Source organism: Mandrillus leucophaeus, unplaced genomic scaffold (assembly GCF_000951045.1).
Source record: "Mandrillus leucophaeus isolate KB7577 unplaced genomic scaffold, Mleu.le_1.0 Scaffold100, whole genome shotgun sequence".
Lineage (NCBI taxonomy): Eukaryota > Metazoa > Chordata > Mammalia > Primates > Cercopithecidae > Mandrillus > Mandrillus leucophaeus.
In genome coordinates, this window is record NW_012098099.1 from 1,780,209 (window position 1) to 1,801,491 (window position 21,283).

The 21,283-nt window shown below is 39.7% G+C and overlaps 1 protein-coding gene across 1 annotated transcript in view; it reads left to right on the top strand.

Moving 5' to 3' along the window:
• Positions 1–17,827, top strand: part of AMPH (amphiphysin) — a 271,429-nt gene extending 253,602 nt beyond the window's left edge. The window contains exons 19-22 of the mRNA XM_011972763.1: positions 7,292–7,498; positions 9,478–9,747; positions 11,599–11,700; positions 16,596–17,827. Coding sequence (XP_011828153.1) covers positions 7,292–7,498; positions 9,478–9,747; positions 11,599–11,700; positions 16,596–16,703 — 687 coding nt within the window. The 3' untranslated portion in view covers positions 16,704–17,827. The remainder of the gene's footprint in view (positions 1–7,291; positions 7,499–9,477; positions 9,748–11,598; positions 11,701–16,595) is intronic.
• Positions 17,828–21,283: the final 3,456 nt, after the last annotated feature.

Genomic DNA, 21,283 nt, shown 5'->3' on the forward strand with positions numbered 1-21,283 from the left:
AATTACATAAGGTGCTAGAGACTTTCCATAGAATTCCTAAAAAGCATTTTGTGAAGATATATTGCAGTTGACCAAAAGGTGGCTCAAATCAAGGCAGATAGGTGGGAAGACGTGATAAAGCAAATGTGGTGACATGTCTGTTGAAGATCCTAGGTGGCGGGCACTTAGAAGTTCATTGTATTCTATGTTTTTGAAATTTTTTAAAAAAAATTTGTTATTATGTTGAGCAGAAACCCCAAAAACATGTTTAATGAAAATATCATAAATAAATAAAGAGAGCAGTATTTAGTATTTAAATTATTGAAATATGTAACCTAAATAATTGTTGGGTTACAAACCAAAGATCTTTCTCACAGTGTTAGAGTAACATTTAAAAATGAAACCAACTAGTGTTTAATTCTAATAGAACTGTTAAATAACTTGTTAAATAGAATAAGCAATAAATTATTACATATCCATTACTATAACTTTTCTAAGAAACATGACTCATGTTTTGCAAAATAAACCTTGTATGATTAGAAAATGAATACAACTAAATATATCAAAATGTTGCCATAAATTATCTTTTATTATTTTAAAATTTGTTAGAAAAAATATTTTAATTGCTTTATTAGAAAAATGCCTATGATCACTTACAATAACCTACTTGATAAATAAGTATGGAATTTCATGGGCAGAAGGAGAATCAAAGTATCTTCTTCAGTTGTCTCATCCAGACCAATTGCGTGATTGGCAAACTACTTTCAGGCATTGTTCAGAGCTAATATTACCAAGAAAACAAGCAAATAAATAAACGAGTGAATGAATGTACGAATGCATGACATAAACCTCAGAGATGACAAGTTCTCTTGAGCCTATCACTACTCTGACATGTTTGGGAGTCTTGGTCCTTGTTGGCCTGCTTTTACGGCACCATCTCATAGCAGGACTGGCTAGTTTCTGTCACCCGGTTGTGTTTGGCTATTTTACATGATTGATAACCTAGGCTATTGTTGTATTTTGTTCATGTCATTACATTTCCAGACAATTTTGCTAAAGCAACTTTAAACTGGTGTTTAGAGGACCCTGGCATGAATACCATAATTATATGGCTTTCCACCAAGGAGATGATTGAGGCAGAATATTAGAAAGCAATGAGAGGCCGGGCGCGGTGGCTCATGCCTGTAATCCCAGCACTTTGGGAGGCTGAGGCAGGTGGATCGCCTGAGGCCAGGAGTTTGAGACCAGCCTGGCCAACATGGTGAAATCCCGTCTCCACTCAAAATACAAAAAAATTAGCCGGATGTGGTGGCAGGTGCCTGTAATCCCAGCAACTCGGGAGACTGAGGCAGGAGAATCTCTTGAATCCAGGAGACAGAGGTTGCAGTGAGCCAAGATCGTGCCATTGCATTCCAGCCTGGGCAACAAGAGTGAGATTTCATTTCGAAAAAGAGAAAGCAATGAGGTATGTATGGTGCAGAGACCCACCACCTACTCTCTCCAGAAGGTTCTGTGCTGGTCGCTGTGATTTCTGTGTGATATATAGGAGGGTTAGCAATACTCCTACTTTCTGCACCTCATAGACCACATAGATAAAGTAAATATGTGCCCACAGTCAAGGAGAACATTTTTAGTCTCTCTTTGCAATAGCTGTTTCCCCCATAAATATATTTGACCAATAAATAGTATAGTTTGGGCAGAAGATAGGATAATTGTGTTTTTCTGAACATTTAGAGTGAAGAGAAGCATTTGATAGCACTGGGTATGAAAGGCTTGAAATACTTTCAGCAGATTCAGTCCTCTGGTCTTCCTGGGTAACATTTTTTTAAAAGCAAATAGCAGTCATTTATCATTGTGTTTTTTCCTAGCAGATATAACATGTACTGTAGCAAGCAAAGCATAGAAAATGGTGTTTTTCTGTTATAGCTCTACAAATAGCTAACAAATTGAAATGCATAACAACAACAATAATAATAAGAGGTATAACTTTCATCAATGAAAACCTTTTCACTCTTTTCTTGATTTTGTCTACAGCTAACACCTAATCTGAACAAATGGGTTCCTGTTTTCCATTGTATTTTTATGTTGTTCTATTCTTGCGGTCAGTAAATAGGGCATTGGAAATATTTTGGTAAGAGCAAAAAATCTGGACCAGATTCCAGACATGAAGGGAGGATTGAGGCACCCCTGATCATCAGACCGGTGTCAGAAACAGAAAGCTATGAGGATACGCAGATAGTGGATGATCCTTCTCTGTTTAAGTAACGATTTTAAGCTCTGTAAAATCAACTTGTTAAGTAAACAGCAGCTGGAAAAGTGGGAATTCATTACTAATGGACTCAGAGATAGGGTGTAGAAGTGTTAATTGTTTGTTTTCCAAGCAGATCATTCAAATTGTTTGGCTTCCCTTTATAGTCTAAAGTGCCAATTCCTTAGCACCTTACTTTTGCCAGAATTTTTAATTTCAGTATTTTCCTGATATTTATTTATTATTCTTAAAATCAGTTTTCTGCATGCTGCAGTTCTTTTTTATGACAGAAATGAGGTAAATTGCTGAGGTGCTGAGGCTGAGGTATTTGCTCCTGCAAGGTCAGGAACGTCAGAGCAGTCAGGTAGAGCCTTTAGCCGCCACCTGCTGGTGGTTGGTGTTACAGCAGCTAATACCTGTGTTTTTTTTTTAATTATTTTATTTTATGTTTACTTTTAACTTTTGTGGGTACATAGGGGGTGTATATATTTATGAGGTACATGAGATATTTTGATACAGATATACAACGTGTAGTAAGTACATCAGGGTAGATATCTATCACCTCCTCAAGCATTTATCCTTTTTTTTGCATTATAATCCAATAATATTCTTTTAGTTATTTTAAAATGTACAATAAGTTATTGTTGACTGTAGTCACCCTGTTTGTGTTATGAAATACTAGGTCTTATTTATTCTTTCTAACTATTTTTGTGCCCATTAACCATCTCCCCTACTTCCTCACTACCCTTCCTAGCCTCTGGTTAGCATCTTTCTACTCTCTCTCCATGAATTCAATTGTTTTAATTTTTAGCACCTACAAACAAGTAAGAACATTCAAAGTTTGTCTTTCTGTACCTGAATTTTTTTCCCTTAACACAATGACCTCCAGATCAATCCATGTTGTTGCAAACGACAAGATCTCATTCTTTTCTATGGCTGAATAGTACTCCATTGTGTATAGGTACCACATTTTCTTTATCCATTTATCTGTTGATGGACCCTTAGGTTGCTTCCAAATCTTGGCTATTGTGAATAGTGCTGCAACAAACATGGGAGTGCAGATACCTCCTTGATGTATTGATTTCCTTTTTGGGGGGTATATACCTAGCAGTGGGATTGCTGGATCATATGGTATCTCTACTTTTAGTTTTTGTCCTTTGTTTTGTTTTGTTTTGTTTTTGAGGAACTTCCAAACTGTTCACCATAATATTTGCACTAATTTCCATTTCCACCAGCAGTATATGAGGTTTCTTTTTTCTATACTTCCTCGTCAGCATTTGTTATTGCCTGTGTTTTGGATAAAAGCCATTTTAACTGGGGTGAGTGACATCTCATTGTAGTTTTGATTTGCATTTCTCTGATGATCAATGAGATTGAGCACCTTTTCACATACTTGTTTGCTGTTGATGTCTTCTTTTGTGAAATGTCTATTCAGATCTTTTGCCCATTTTTTGATTGTATTATTAGATTTTTTTTCCCCCATAGAGTTGTTTGAGCTCCTTATGTATTCTGGTTATTAATCCCTTGTCAGATGGGTAGTTTGCAAATATTTTCTCCCATTATGCAGGTCATTTTTGTTGATTGTTCCCTTGGCAGTGCAGAAGCTTTTTAATGTGACGTAATCCCATTTGTCCATTTTTGCTTTGCATGCCTGTGCTTTTGGAGTATTATTCAAGAAATCTTTGCCCAGTCCAGTGTCCTAGAGAGTTTTCTCAGTGTTTCCTTTTGGTAGTTTCATAGTCTGAAACCTTAGATTTAAGCCTTTAATTCATTTATTTAATTTTTGTATATGGCAAAAGATAGGAGTCTAGTTTCATTGCCTGCTTAAATTATCTAGCAAAGGAAAGGTGATAACATGTATATTTAGTGATGGTAAAATCTTATACAATCAAATTGATAGATATCTAGAGGTAAGTTACAGGTTAATAATAAACATGTTTGTATGGAACAAATTTAAAAAATTACCTGTGGCAACACCATCTATAGGTCACAGAAGTATATTCTCTCCCAGAGATGTAGGATCAATTCAACTGAGACTAAAAGCCAATTAGTAATAATGTGTAGTTGGAACATATGTGTATAAAAGGGTTTATGCATAACCACTGGGAGAGTAGCCCATGAAATAACATCCTGTCTGCTTTTTCATCTGTAGCAGTGCCTCTGCTGCATGTGTGTGTAGTGGTGGTGTCTGCTGCTCTGTTTGTCCATACCGTCTGCATGTAGATAGAGTCCATCTGCTTCCAAGCTGTTGAAACTAGTGGGGTATTCTTAGGTGTGATTTTCCAGACAGATGGAGAGAATAAGCTTATAATCATGACACAACTTGTTTTCTACATTTGAGCTCATAAGTTTATTGCATGCACATTTTCTTTCAGGATAGTTTTTAACATGGAAGAAACTTTATTAGGTCCTTAGTATCCTAGAGAAACCCTGTTAATGTCTCCAACAATAAAGCTATGAGCAATTGCTCATTGTTCTTCTTGGGATTAAGATACCCTACTAATTTATGTTCTGATTACTATTCTCTTGACAGCAGTAACAATAGCATCCATAAAAAGGTCGGTGCTTATTTAAAACAGAGATGAAATTCTATTTGATTTCAAAATAAACTTTTTATTATAGGAATTTTCAGCCATTTGCCAAAATATAAACCCTCATGTACTTTTTACCCCACTTCAATAACCATCAGCATTTATAATTCACTTTAAATAAGTGTCTGTTACAATTCATGAGAAAGCATTACTTTTGTGAACCCATAATGTATTAGTCCGTTTTCATGCTGCTGAGAAAGCCATACCTGAGACTGAGCAATTTGCAAAAGAGGTTTATTGAACTTACAGTTCCACATAGCTGGGGAGGCCTCACAATCATGGCAAGGAGGAGCAAGTCACATCTTACATGGATGGCAGCAGGCAATAACAGAGCTTGTGCAGGGAAACTCTCATTTTTAAAACTATCAAAACTGGCGAGACCCATTCACTGTCATGAGAAGAGCATGGGAAAGACCCACCCCCAAGATTCAATCATCTCCCACCGAGTCCCTCCTACAACACACGGGAATTATGGGAGCTATAAGATGAGATTTGGGTGGGGACACAGAGCCAAACCATGTCACATACACTTTCATGACAGGGCAGGAAGAAGGAAGTATGTCATGGCTAGGGATTGTATTTTAAATCATTGTACACCCTGTGTGGAGAGCCACATCCTCATAATAGGAGATTCTCATAAGAGAGGGAAATAAATTTCTAAAAATATGAGGAATACTTGGACATATAATGAGTAGTATAGCTGTTAACATTTCTTTTTCATTCCCAAATAAAATATTATCTTGTAGAAAAATGTACGGTATATATTCTGTAACAGGCATTTTTATTTAAACTATTACCTATAGCTTTGAGCCAGCAGAAACGTTTTTAAAACTGCTTTGTTATAAGTGTAGGTGTATGGTTCATGTTCTTCATCTCCAATTTCTGATGCCCACTCAGAGGTACTCTTCATTATCCTTTTCTGTTTTCTGAGTTTGAAAGTTAATATTTGCAACATTAGGGCCTTCCTAATTTAAGATGTTGAACTGGGTAGAATGTATTCAACAAGGAAAAAGTAGTTAATCCTAATCACATCAGATAGTAAGATCCACTTTTGAAATATGTGTCCTGGATATATTATATAAGATCAACCTGAGATTCTTCTTCCATAGTCTTTCTCATGTGAACCTCTCAAATCAAGTCTGTCAAGCTGATGTTGTCAGAATCCTGTTTAAAGAGTTGGACTCCAACCCATTTGTTCAAAACTGAAACTTCTGATTGCACTTCCTTTATTTCATTATCTCAAATTTTAAATACTACTTAAAACTCTTCTTCTGACTGTGTTTCTACCTTAGAAAGAAAATTCTGGCTTTTTTCTATTTCACTTCTCCTTACTGGACCTAAACTGTGATTTTGGTATTTTGCCTGTAATGGGCTCTGCAGCTATTTGGAGCATTACCATGCATATTTGATTACAAAAATTATTTCCCCTTCATTCCTGAGGGTTCATTGAGAAAGCTTCCTTATTTTTTTTTTCCTGTGAAAGTGATTTGGCTTTTGGAACCTTCCTCACAAAGATTTGAAAGTTTATACTAAAATGCAATTTTTCGAAATTTTGACTTTGTGTGATGAGGATGCTTTTCTGATATGGCTTTTCTCTCTGACCCAGGTCACTTCCATCCTCTGACCCAGATGTTCTATGTAAATCAAAAAGTGAGCAAGGCAGGTCTCAGTCATGGAGAGGCTTATTTAGCCAAGGTTAAGGATGCACCCGGAAAAAGAGACATGAGTCAAAGGAGGATCTGTAACCGGTGCTTTTTCTGAAGAGAGTTTTGAGAATTTAAAGGGGAAATAGCAAGCAAGAAGGGAATAAATTTTTAAAAGGAGGGTGGGTAGGCAATGAGGCAAGTGTCACATTCTTGTGAGGCTCTGATTAGTGCTCAGTGAATCTACATTTCACATATAAAAAGGGGGAGTGGGCACACAGTCACTCATGCCTTCATCTCACGCTCTGTAGTTCCGCATGTTACGTAAGATGAAGGAAGCATGTGAAATTATAGCTCTGTGTTTGGGAATGAAAGGAAGGTTGTTTTCGTGTGACTCTGTTCCCAAGCTCAGCTTTCCTTTGGCATGGCGAGTTTAAGGTCTCGAGATTCAATTATATTTCTTTTATTCCCTTAAGGCCTCATTTGTTGCTTCCAGCCAATAAAAATGGAAATAGCTTGTGGAGAGGACCACCTACACCTTAAAAGCCGTGTTTTTGGAATAGTATATGTCACTTCCATTCCAATCCCATTTGCCACACCTGACAGCAAGGAAAGCTAAGGAGTGTAGAATTGTTGGGAGCTCAGCAGAAAAGAAGTCAGAGTGTTGATGAATACATGGCAGACTCTGCTGTACCTAAATCCTGGGAGTGCAAAGAATGTTCCAAATCTGAATAGCCTCCGCAGAGGAGAGATTAGAAATAGGCTTGAGTTTGACTCCTGGCGGAGGCCCATGGAGATGCAGACGTGACCCGTTGGATTCTGCCCTGCAGATCATACCTGGAGCTGATGCTGATGCAGCTGTTGGAACCTTGGTGTCAGCAGCTGAGGGGGCCCCAGGAGAGGAAGCAGAGGCAGAGAAGGCCACTCTCCCTGCCGGGGAAGGAGTAAGTTTAGAGGAGGCCAAAATTGGAACTGAAACCGAGGGTGCAGAGAGTGCCCAAGCTGAAGCAGAGGAGCTGGCAGCAACAGTGCCTCAGGTGAGTGTCCCATGTTGCCGCCAGGGGAGCTCCTGGGAGGCGGCGTGGGCTGGTTGCTCTGTTGGTTGGTCCATGGTGATAACTCTTTGGATGTATAATAGGTTTGTAGCAATTTTGTGACTCCACCAAACAACATTATTATCAGATTCTCAGAAAGAGTAATCCCAGCTGCTCAGTATCAGCATCACAATGTTGCATACAGGCCCTCAGGGCCTGTGGCTGACTGGGCCTAAGCATGGAAAGGGGAAGGGGGAGCTCTGGGGTGGTGGAGAAAGGAATGAAGCAGGACAGTGAAAAGGATGAGAATGGAGCCGGGAGAAAGAGAAGGTGGTGAAGTGAGCACTTAGCCCAGGGAGAACTCAATAGTATTTAGATCTTACTATTCTTATTACTGTTTGGTGGTTATTATCATCATCAGAGTGTCCCAAATTCACCATCAGGCCCCTTTCACCAAGAGCCCACCACTGTGTGGTACTTTGACAAGGGAAACAAAGGGACCTGGGCCATTAGGTCTGTGCATGAGGCTGGAGCGGGCCCTGCTCGGCACTGCCTCAGAGCAGCATTGAGAGGCCACAAAGCCACATACTCTACCACTGCAGGGGCCTCCAACCCCAGGGCCTGCCTCCACTGTCTGGTTCTTCTGTATTCTAGAAGGCAATGTTAAGAGGGGCCTTAATGGTATGTATTGTTTTCTCCTGATGATTTTACTCCCAATAAATTTTCAAAAATTTCTCCAGGGTTGCTTAAAACTTGAAACTGAATTATCCCTTTCATTATCCCTTTTTGGTCTGGGGGCTGAGGCAGATAGCAGTGTTATGGGAGAAGGAACTTAAAAGAATATTCCTTTTTCCCCTTAGATTTTCTCATCACAGTTCCCAGAGTGTTTTTGCGTATATTGTTGTACTCATGGAAAGACGGTATTATCTCTCTAAGTTGACGAATGTTACTGCTCTAGTCCGCTGATAGCAGAGGGAATATAGAAAGACTCCTGTTTCGCTGATGAAACTCCCCTCCATGCTCATCTTTGTGAAACAAATGAAAGCGTGGTCCTAATTCTTTGGTTCAGACACTAGAGTACCTGGAGTGGATTGTGGGAGGTGTGGTCCCTGCAGCGGCCACAGCCGTGGGGGGCTGGAATCACAAGCGAAGGACTGGTGGATGATCTCCAAACCCCGGCTGGATCTTCACCAGCAAGCATGGTTCAGGCACTGGGGGCCTCCTGGGACTAGGGGAGGGGAGGAAGGGGCTCACAGGAGGTGAACTGCCAGCGGCAAGAGTTAGGGCTCCGTGGGACAAGAACCAGGCCAGCCTGTGGGGCCGGGTGCGGCAGCTCACGCCTGTAAACCCAGCACTTTGGGAGGCCGAAGCGGGCGGATCCCGAGGTCAGGAGATCGAGACCATCCTGGTTCACATGGTGAAACCCCGTCTCTACTAAAAATACAAAAAATTAGCCGGGCGTGGTGGCAGGCACCTGTAGTCCCAGCTACTCGGGAGGCTGAGGCAGGAGAATGGCGTGAACCCGGGAGGCAGACCTTGCAGTGAGCCAAGATCACACCACTGCACTCCAGCCCGGGCGACAGAGCAAGACTCCGTCTCAAAAAAAAAAAAAAAAAAAAAAAAGAACCAGGCCGGCCTGCACTGACTTCCTGCAATCCCTCTCAGGATGGTTTCCCTCACCCTTCAAGACTCAGTCTCCCATCCCCTATGTCTCCTCCCAGTTTCCACGGAAACCTCATGCTTACCAAACTGCCTGGCTATTCAAGGATCCAGAAGTTAATTCCACTAAGGGTTTAGGCCTCAGGAGGAACAGAAGGAGGCTGTGTGGCACAGCAGAAGACCCGGAGCCTGACTCTGGCTGATGGGGAAGTATGGAAGTGGCAGCCCCGGCTTTGGGCTGGGGGCTGAGGCAGGTTGTGCAGGACAAGGAGGTTGTGTTTTCCAGGCCCTGCTGGGCACTGCCACAGGTTTTCTTCCCCCAGGAGAAGGTCATCCCTTCAGTGGTCATAGAGCCTGCCTCCAACCATGAAGAGGAGGGAGAACACGAAATAACTATAGGTGCAGAGCCCGAGGAGACCACCGAGGACGTGGCTCCTCTGGGCCCCAGCAGTGAGACGCCAGAGCTGGCTACGGAGCCGAAGCCCCTGCAGGACCCTCAGCCAATGCCTTCTGCACCAGCCGTGGGGACTGCTGACCAGCTAGCATCTGTACGGGAGGCCTCTCAGGAATTGCCTCCTGGCTTTCTCTACAAGGTATTCTTATTTTTTTAACTCTCATTTGTCCTTTTTTTGCTTTGAGTCCCTTTTGCTTAAGTCTTTGGTTTTCCAGTGTTTACTTTTACTTTTTGCAATTATTATTTCTCTGAACTGCTTTCCCTTCACCACAACATCACTTGGACAAGCCAGGTCGACAGTAATAGATTTTCATATTTTAACAAAGAATGACTAAAGGGAAGCTAACCACAGGGCAAACAGTATGCCCCTGGGTAATGAATGAGAGAGTCTCTTCCAGCCCTCCCTCCTCTCTACTCCCCCGGGTGCCTGTGAATCTGTGGAGCCTGGCTCAGACCAGGCCTTGGAATCACCAAGAGCTCCTGACTGGGCTATACCCGCTGGGGGTCAGGCAGCAATCCTTCAGTCAACTCTGGCACCTCGTAGGGTGCATGACACAGAGTAGGAAGCCCATAAATATTTTGTAAATTAGTGGATACATATATGAATAAACTTGCACCAAAAGGCAGAAAAAAAGGTGGCTAAGTTAATGGGAGGAAGGTTTTGCTCAGACAGGCTGCTTAGAGCCTTCATAAACCAAAGCATTCTTACCGAAAAACTTAGTAAATACCTGAAAACACTGGCCTAACCCAAGTGTTTCCTGTCTCAGATGTTTCCTAATAGAATCTGAAAAGGAATTTTAAGTTTTTAAATTTGATTTTACATTTCAAAATTCAGCTCTTTTTCTTCTAAAGCGTAAAATGTCATATCATTCTCTCTCTGTCTCTCTCTCTCTCTCTCTCTCTCTGTGTGTGTGTGTGTGTGTGTGTGTGTGTGTCTTTATCTCTCTCCACTAGAAAGTAACTACTACCTTGCTACCTCTTGTGGGGACAGGGTCAGCTATAATGGATTTATGAATGATTAATTTAGAAAAAAAAATTAAACCTGTAGATAGGGGGTTGTTTCTTGCTAGGTTCTGTTTTAATTGGAGCACAAGGAGTCTAAGAAGCCTTGTGCCAAACACGGCCAGAGCTTGCTGGGCCCATTCTGGCCTCCTCACTAACTGTAGAATAAGCTAAGGCACCCCTATAGATCCTCTCTCTGGGTATCAGTTCTCCCATCAGAGAAATTAATTTAGGGATAACATAATCCATTTCCAACTCTGACAGTTTATGATTCTATGAATATGCCCAATGGCAAAATATACACTTTAAAAGCCGATGTTTACTCTCAGGGGTGGAGTTGAGGGAAAGGTGGAAAAATAAAATCAGCCATGATGGTAGAGTGATTCAGACTGGGTGACAGATGCATGGAGGTTTATTACGTTATTTCTTCTGCTTTAAAATATTTTCCTATAATAAAATTTTAAGGAAATCTTTTTCAAAATGGGAAAGGAAAAGAAACTGGTTGCCATTGTATATAAGGTAGGATAGGGAAGAAAGGAAATATATTTACACGGAAATTGATCACAGAGTTTTATTTCGTAGTAATTACTGTATAACCTGCGAGTGGTGGTTTTCCTGATTATTATTTGACAGAAGCTGGGGTTAGAGGAGCTTTAGACATTTTTGGTTCCAGTTAAACAACAAACAGTAATAAAGCATCAGTGATAATAAAATGCAAATCTCTAACAAAAATAAGATGAATTAAAATTTGGTTAATATAGTACTTTTCCCTGTTGTAGAGGGCATTGCATTACTATTAATAAATATACATATGAATGGCCTCATATCAGAGAATAGGACTTCTCTTCTGGCTTTGGAGGCCTTCTTCTTCCTTGGCATATGGCAAATATCTTCATCTTTTCATCCAGCTTGGAGAGTGCTTGTAAGAGTGTCTGCTTATAATCTGGCTGGGAAATTGATTTTTATATATTCTTCTTATCTTCTGCAGGTGGAAACACTGCATGATTTTGAGGCAGCAAATTCTGATGAACTTACCTTACAAAGGGGTGATGTGGTGCTGGTGGTCCCCTCAGATTCAGAAGCTGATCAGGTAAAAGATAAAGATTGGAAGATGCTTTGTGCTACATTGATTTTTTCTGAGGACACAATCACTTCCTAAAGATGTTTCTATTTTCTGAGATGCTACAAGCCATCTAAAAAGGGCTTAAGGGCTTGTGACAGCATAGATCATTAACCAGGTTTCTAGGACACCCTTTTGGGATGCTGTTGCATTTTTTTTTTAATGTAATACAAACAGTTGACCATTTCTTAATCATGTAACCACTTTCTAGGAATGTTGTCTCTGTAACACCTGTCTTCAGGAAATGCAGACACTATGAATGTGAACTAAAAGACCCCTTCAAAAGTGGTTGCCTCTGGGTGTGTGGATATTGATTAGGAAAGAACCTGGGGAACACTCTGGAGTGATGGAAATGCTTTGTTATCTTGAGAGGGATATCTGCATGTATTTGTCCAAACTCATTGAGCTATATACCTAACCATCTCTGCATTATACAGTATTTAAGTTATACCTCAATTTAAAGAGATTCTTCAAAAATATCACCTCCTAAAAGAGTCATCTGATGTAAGGTACTGAGAACTCCATCTTGTTCTCGTTCATAAAATGTGTGAACCCTTGAAATGGTATGCAACACAAGTAAATGTATCTGCAAACATATTTTTCTGGAGAGAAAAGCTCTAACTTCCATACTATTCTCAAAGAGATTCATGAGCTCTCCCCTTAAAAAATAAAGTCAAGCATCACTGCCTTTGAGGTTAAGACTTAACATGTTCAACATTTTGTTCTTTCTTTTGACAATACACTTACCAAGATACATCAGGTGTTGGGTCAAACAGTCTCTACCACAATAAAATTAGATTTGAAATTTATGTAACAATAATCTGCTGAGCAGGATGGCTCATGCCTGTAATCCCAGGACTTTGGAAGGCCAAGGCAGGAGGATCACTTGAGGCCAGGAGTTCCAGACCAGTCTGGTCAACATAGCAAGACCTCATCTCTACAAAATTTTTTTTTTTTTTAATTAGCTGGGTGCAGCAGTGTACACCTGTAGTCCCAGCTACTCAAAAAGCTGACATTGGAGGATCGTTTCAGCCCAGGAATTCAAGGCTGCAGTGAGCCATGATCACGCCACTGCACTCCGGCCTGGGCAACAGAGCAAGACCCTGTCTCAAAAAAACCCTTAATAACAATAATGTATCTTTAAAAGCCCCCAAAGATTTAAAAATTTTAAAATACACTTCTAAATAACCCCTGGGTCAAAGAAATCATAGTGTGAGTTAAAAATATTTCATAATGATCGTTAAATAGAAATTAAGTAGAAAATGTATAGAAGGAAGGAAATAATAAAAATAAATTCACAAATGAATGCAATAAAGGACATAACAGATAACATTGATGAAGCCAAAAGTAGGTTTTTGAGAGGATTAACAAAATTGTTAAAACCTTAGAAAGACTCAAGAAAGAAAAGTCACAAAGCATAAATTACCAATATCAAGAAAAAGTATCAGCATCACACATTTCAAAGATATTAAAAGTCCCATTTATAATGGGATTTTTGTCTGTATTAACCAGAAGTTATTTTGTAAAGAAATAAAAGGAAAAAAAAGGTAGTCTTTTATATTTACCATCATGTTTATCATTTCCACGTCTTCATTCTTTCCTATAAGTCCGAGTTTCCATCTGGTCTTAATTTCCTTTCTCCTTAAAGAACTTTCTTTAGCTATTCCTGCAGTGCTAATGTGCTGGCTGCAAATCTTCTTGGCTTCTGTTTATCTGAAAATGTCTTTATTCTTCTTAATTTTTAATGATACTTTCACTAAGAAAGAAATCTGAGTTGATTTTTTTTTTCTTTCAACTCTTTAAACATATGTCATTGTTTTCTGGTCTATATTGTTTATAATTAGAAATCAACTGTCATTTGTTTAATATTGCTTCTCTGTATGCAAAGTGACTTTCCCTGACTACTTTTAATAAATTTCTCTATATCTTTCATTTTCATCAGTTTGAATATATTGTGTTTGGGTAGGGTTTTTTTTTTTGTTTGTTTGTTTGTTTTATATGGTCTTCATACTTGAAAATCACTGAGCTCCTTAAACTTGTAACCTAATGTTTTTCACCATATTTGCTTTTTGTCTTTAATTTTTTTTCCTGACTAATTCTCTTTGTTCTTTTTCTCTGGGTATCTAATTATACTTATGTTGGACTTCTTGAGGGCTAAGATGCTGTTCTTTTTCTTTCACTATTTCTCTCTGGTAGTCAGGTTGGATAATTTCTATTGGTCTGCCTTCAAGTACTGTGACTGTTTCTTCTTCTACTTTGAGTTTGTAGTTAAGTTTATCCAGTGACTTTTTCATCTCAGATATTAGAGTCTTAGAATTCTTCATTTCCATATTGTTCTTTCATATGGTTTCCATTTCTTGGCTGAGATTTCCCACTTACATTCTTTCATTATCACTGTCTCTCAGTTTATATACTTGAACAAATTTATAATAGCTGCCTTAAGTTTCTTACTGCTAATTCCAACAGCTGGGCCATCTCAGGGCATATTTCTATTGTTTGCTTTTTAATCTTTGGGTCATAGTTTCCTGTTTTTTTCCATGTCTAGTAATTTTTTAATTGATACTAGACATAGTAGGCAGACCATACATGGTAAAGAGTCTGACTCTGTTTTCTATATCTGAAAATTCCTCATTTTTGTTTTAGCAGACATATAAATTACTGAATAATTCCCTTGAATTGATGGGAGTTGGTTTTATATTTTGTTAGGGTGGGTCTGTACCCTTTATGCATGCACAGCTTGGGGGTCAGCCCAGGACTTCAAGGCAATTTATCCACATATATTAGGATACCCATCCCACAGTGGCTCCTTTCTTTTCAAGATAATACCCCCTGAGTGTACAGCTTCTCTGACAGCCTTACACTCTATGATCTGAATGCCCCACATCACACTGAGTGAGGATAATCCTCCGGGGAAAAGCTGTATCAGTATAGATCTCACCCCGTGCAGTTCTCTACTTTCAAGGGTCAAATACCCTGTAATTTCTGCCTGCTTTTGGTCATTTCCAGCATCTTCAAATAGTTGTACCCATTATTTATACCCATCCCATTATGTATAAATGTGTACTTTATATGTTATATAACCAAGAGTTGTTTTTATGTATAAATAGTTGCATATATGTATATATAGATATTTATAGATATATAGTTATTCCAGTGTTTTTAATTATTCTCTCCAGAAGGATTTGTCTAATACAAGCTATTCTGCCATTACCAAAACTGGAAATCTTTTTCTACCACATATTTTAAGCAGTTAATATTTAATTTTTTATATTTTCCTCAGCTAAAGATTGATGTTGGCTATTATTCTCTACAGGTTGTCTTTCAGAATATATGTGTTGGAATATATCTTGATTGTGGGTTTGTGTAGTCCTTTACTTGTTTTCTTTATTGAAACAATTTTTAAGTGTTTAACTCTACTTAGCTCCATTAGATTTTTCACTCACTGTAAATAAAGTCAAATATAGACACTTGTGGGGGAAAAATGACCTTGTATATGCTTTCTAGAGGTTCAGAAAATATTTAGCTATCATCTTTTATTTTAAGTATAGCTTTGTCCTTCCCATATATGACATCATAATTTTAAAGAGGGCACTTTTCCTCATCAGCTAGGATATTATCAGTTATTTTATTGAGTCATTTTTTTCTCCAGCGGTTTTTTTTCTGCCTTCAAAAATTGGGCTGTCTAAATACTGATATTTCTTGTCTATATGGCAGCATCAATTTATAGTCTCAGATTATATCAAAAGGGAATGAATTCAGCTTCTTCATTTAATTTTTGAGGTCTAATTTTCTCTGATGTACTTGAACTATGTTGGGGGTTGGTTCAGACTAACCCTGGCCATCCCTCATCTGAAGTGGAATTTCCTTTCTGCACTGGTTAACATAATAAGGATAGTCATTTCCCACTCCTTGAACTTCCTATGGTCTCGTTTCCTGCTGTTTCTTTCAACACAGCTTTTCCAGTTAGACTCTGCTTATCTTCAGGAAGCCAAGGGCAGACCACAGCCTCTGTTTCTCAGTTTTAAGTATCGTCTCCCATTCTGCATGACCATACGTGGATGGGTTCTCTACCCTTTCTGGGGCAAAATGTTCCATTTTTGCGATGGCACTTCTATAGGACAGACAAATGTCTATGAGAAATAATTTATAAAGGATATAGGAGTGCTTCCAGCAAGAATGCCATGACATCCAACTGATTTGTAGTTTATATAAACTTGAAAAATTAGGTATTATAAAAACCAAAATAGTAATATCAGGCAATACACATCTAGCTTTTAGTATTTGATAAGCCCTACATAGGTAGTTTATTGGGGTTATAGGATATGAGCTGGGGGTCAGAGTTCTTTCTTATAAGCAAGTGGCTTGGGATGAAATATAAGACATTCCATGGTCTCATCAGTACTCCATTCTAACCCAAGGAACCTAAAACCTTTTTTACACTCTGACCCCAGAACAGGTCATGCTCTTGTGCATGAAATGCTTTCACGTGGTATTCCTGTCTTTGCGCTGGTTGTAATTGTAATCCTTTTCTCCTCTTTAAGAACTCATATTATAATCCAGTTAATGTCAATTAACTATGCTTTGTACAGTCATAATGTTAATATTAATTGTCAATTAACTATACTTTGTACAGTCAATAAGTCATTGAAAACGTTTATTCCATCTTTTTCTTTTTTCTTTTTTGTTTTTTAACTAACAACTTATTTGGGATAGGCCTTCCCATTGATTATGGCACAGCACTTTACCTGTAGTGTGACATCCTGGTGCAGAACCACACACTAATGTAACACATTATTAATTAATTGTGGCAGTGTGGATTTTCCAGTAGTTTGCTGGACCCTGAAGGTCCTGTCATTGTGTTTCAGGATGCAGGCTGGCTGGTGGGAGTGAAGGAATCAGACTGGCTTCAGTACAGAGACCTTGCCACCTACAAAGGCCTCTTTCCGGAGAACTTCACCCGACGCTTGGATTAGGGCAACAAGTATTGCAAGAAAGAGCTCAGTTACTGGGTTTTTAAACCTTCATGAAAACCTGAAGAGTTCAGTTTTGCTATTATGCTCTTAATGATTTACAGACTGATGCCAGACGAACCTTGGGAAGATGTATCAATGGAGTATGTGTGCAAAAAAAAACGTAAGAGAAAGAAAAGTAAATTAAGGAAAAAATCCTCACTCGTTCCCATGTTGTCAATAACAGGTTTGTTTGTGCTTTGTCCAAGCTGTGGACTCTTGTACTTGATCCCCTCCCACCAATTCTAAAGTAGCTTTCTCCAGATCAGACTTTTATTTCTCTGCATCAGGTGTATGGTATTGAGTGGCTGCCCTGCAGAAGATGTGATGAATTATCCTGTGGTACAAGATTATCTTATTCCCCTGCCCAGGTGTGAGCACGTGCTCTCGCTCCCTTTCAGGTTTACTGTGTTTAAAACTAAACTGCTGCAAAATTTCTCAATGTTATTTTCCAACACATCTATATGTATATATATATGGACACACAGTCACGCAAGCTAGTTCCCATGACTCCTGGATCTATGTGTATGCAGAAGGCTACATATACATAGTTGCTTTCTTTCCTTTCCATTGTAACTCTTTGCCTCTCAAGTGTCATTGATACATGCATTGCTCTTATTCTGACTGGCATTACAGTCGCAGTTTTGCGTCATGGCAAAACCAGCCATCCCATTGCCAAAACAGTCAACAGTATCTGTGTTTGTACTGTGCAGTTTTCAGGATGAGATGACAGATAGCATGACCACACTGAGACCCCCTCAGAGAAAGCAGGGCCTGATTTATCTAGCTGTCCAGCCGCTGTGGCTGGAGGCAGGCTAGTTGGGATGGGCAGCTAAGTAGTCTTCTCTTCTGCCTTTATGAGATTGGGTAGAAAGATGGGGCATATTCATCCACCCCCAAAAGAACACTATAAAAACAGTTCCTCTATATTTCCACCTCTTTCTATTTATGCAACTCATCTTCACAGATTGTTCTAAAGTAAAATAGATAGTGTATGCTGTATCCACAAATCATCTGTAACAATTATGTTTTCAGTGCTGTGTCATTCCAAATAAACCTTTGGTAATCTCCAACGATTACCCTAATTCCTTTTGATGAGTCTTTTTTTTTTTTTTTTTTGAAATTTTGTTTTGTTCCAGTCAGATACTCTGCTTGAAACAGTTGATATTGGAGTTGTTATTTGTGCAGAAATATGCTTGTTCTTCCATTAGGATGTACTCCACGCCCCCACCTCACCTCCCCACTTCCTTCATTCCAGTCATTGCTGGTCACTCGGTGTTCCCTGACATCCAGCAATTACTGCAGCACCAATAACAGCTGCCAATGGAGAGCCCTTAAAGGTGCCGGTACGTGAATCAATGATAATCTTACGACCTTCATAATCAGCAATTTCTTCTCACACCAGCTTCATTTTCTGGTCACTTTTCTTTCTGGCATGTTTATGTTCGTAGGTACATAAAAAATATATCAGATGGAATAGGAAAGTGAATTCACTTGGCCATTATTTCCAGAAGAGAATTCTTAACCCAGAAGCCTTTTAGTTGATTTGGACTCTTTTCTGCTAATGTAATTCTTTATACAACATAGGCTGATCAAGAATGTATATTATTAGACTTTTAGATTTGGTGTGTATTCCTGATTCATGGTTTGAATCTTCCTGGCGTATTACTGACTTTGTTGTGTTAAGTGTGAATAGGGAAATAACTGTTATTGAGCCAAGATTTTTCCAGGGGCTAATTTACAGAGAGGCTGGATCATCATGAATGCTATTCTAGTGCAAGAAAAGCAAATGTCACTGCCCGGGAGCATGACTGATAATTCAGCAAGTGGAAGGCAGGAATGTAAGATTCATAACAGAAAGCCACTCCTGACATTAGAGTGCACACAGGATGTTAAAAGCCAAGACTGAAAAATTAGCTCTAATAATAAAATGCACCTAATGTTCTGCAAAGATAATTGCCTTGCCACATCTCCTGGAGCAGAAGATGTGATGAATTGTTCTTAAATTCCTTTCACCCTCCTGCCCACAGTGGCTGCTCACAGTGTACTGTTGGCCAGTACATGGCCCAGGTAACTGTAGCCCTAGATGAATGTTCCTGGATGAATGTAACAAGTTCTTCTGAAATGACATGGTTTTAATTAGCTATTTAGTCCTGCTTTTTAAAATGCCTTTGGATTTTTTTACACTAAATAAGAGTCATCAGATTTTTGTTTGTTTGTTTGTTTGTTTGTTTCAGGAATTGCCAAAATCCAAGAATTCCTAATGCATTGAAAACAAAGGAGATGGAGGGGATGGGTGTGGGGTGGTGGCATTCCCCAGAAATGTCCTTGAATGTGGAGTGAACATTGTTTTCCATTTCAGTGGATTTTCTAAGGAATGTTAGTTTCAAGGACTTTCTGGGGTTACTAGTGTGAAGTTCTTTCCACTTCCCTTTCTTAGTTATTCTGTTCAAGTTCTCACACCACCAACCCATCCTAGGCACATCACCCAGTCATATAATGGCGAGTTTGTAGCTCATTGATCCCAAATGGCGTTGAACCAGGCCTTGGTACTTTCTGAGCTTCCTCTCCATGATTTAAGATTCCTCTTAGAAACCCAATGGCATGCAGACCTTCAAATAGTTATGAGTCAGAACTGTTTGGAAAGAAAGCCAGTAGTTCTTATTACACATACACCTACCTGGCATTCTTACCAATATGACAGTCACTCATTTAAACCTGTGTGATGTATATAATTGCAAAGTAAAGTTGCCTGGCAATTTGAATTTTTTTTTTTTTTCTTTTTGAGATAGAGTCTCACTCTGTCACCAGACTGGAGTGCAGTAGAACGATCTCGGCTTACTGCAACCTCTGCCTCCGGGGTTCAAGCAATTCTCCTGCCTCAGCCTCCCAAATAGCTGGGACTACAGGCACGTGCCACCATGCCCAGCTAATTTTTGTATTTTTAGTAGAGACGGGGTTTCACCATGTTGGCCAGGATGGTCTCAGTCTCTTGACCTTGTGATCACCCTCCCAAAGTGCTGGGATTACAGGTGTGAGCCACCGCGCCCTGCCGGCAATTTGAATTTGTAACACTATCGCAGAGTAGCCAGGGCGCCTGGGACAGGTAAAGGTTCCCATACCATGCTGTCGCATTGCTTCCACCATGCCTGCTCTTCCTGACAAAGCTGGAGCAGCTTTGGAGTCAGCCAGAAAACCATATCCATCACATCTTAGGCTGCCCAGTGACGTGTGCACGTTTAGAATTCTGAGCCCTCTTTTCTCACATAAAGAAGCCTCTAATCAGGCCACTGGAACAATCCCGGCATGACCTCATGGCCCATTCAGATGGCCCATTAAAGAAAATGCCTTCGGGAAACTACAAAAGTTATGAGAAATCACTGAGTTTAAAGATGGCGGAAGCTCAGTGCTTTATTTCACACAAATTGCCAAATTGCATGGCTGAACACCTTGAAGTCTTGGAAATAGACCGGCCAATGGATTGGCCTTGCAAGGACTCTACTCCTCTTTTCAAAGGAGCCCAACTAACAGCTGCCTTCGGATTTTTACTTGGAACTCAACTAAAAACCTTATAAACATGTGTCAGAACTTGGAGATGAGCAGATCACACAGCTTTTCTACACAGTGCTGTAGCTACTGTGTTCCTGGGGTGACTTCTTCCTAGGACTTCAGTAAGTGGAATCGGACATTTGGTAACCGCACGGAGAAGACAATGATCAAAATTCTCTTGGAAGACTTAGAAAATGGAGATCCAGGTGGTTCTGTTCATCTGTGAGCCCCGCAGGTGCATCCCTGTTTGGTGATGATCCTGTCCTGAATCACCAACAGGAGACTACCTGGCTGTTCACGGGCAGTGTTCTTCAAGACACAGAGCAGGGGGTTGATAAATTGTTCATAAAGCCAAATAAATAAACTATGCTCGAATAAGCGTAATATTCCATCCAAATATTTTGTGACTCATTGGTAATACCTTTTAAGGATCACTTAACAAACAGCAGCAAATAATGACTTTTTCCACTTAAAAGGTATTTGAGACATAACCCTTACATCTATGCAAATTGAGAGGAAGGCCAGGTAGCTACCTTGAAGCTCTTTCCAGAGGAATCTAAATTTTATCTCTGTTTCCTAAAATCCAGTTAATTCCCAGTCCCCCCTGATCTCAAATCAAACACTCAGGTTGTCTGATTGAGGGTTGGGTCAGAATTACATGCTTATTTCCCTCCCTGCCGCACCCTACATAGGGTGCATCTGTAGTTAACACTCCAGAAACTCTTCCTGCTGCATTCTGATGCGCTGTAAGACCAGTCCAGCCCAGGAGCACCTTGTCCATAAGCACCTTGCCACATGGCTGATACCCTATACCCTCTCCCACCAGTAAATATTAAACTCTGTGTCATTATGCTCTGCTCTCCAAAAACTTACCAGTGATCACAAAGTTCTGTCTGTGGCATTTGGAGATGCCACCAGACTTCCAGTTCTCCCCCAAGATTCCAAGATACGAACTTTCCTTGTTTTCTTACCTCTCTGGTTGTTCCTTCTCTGTT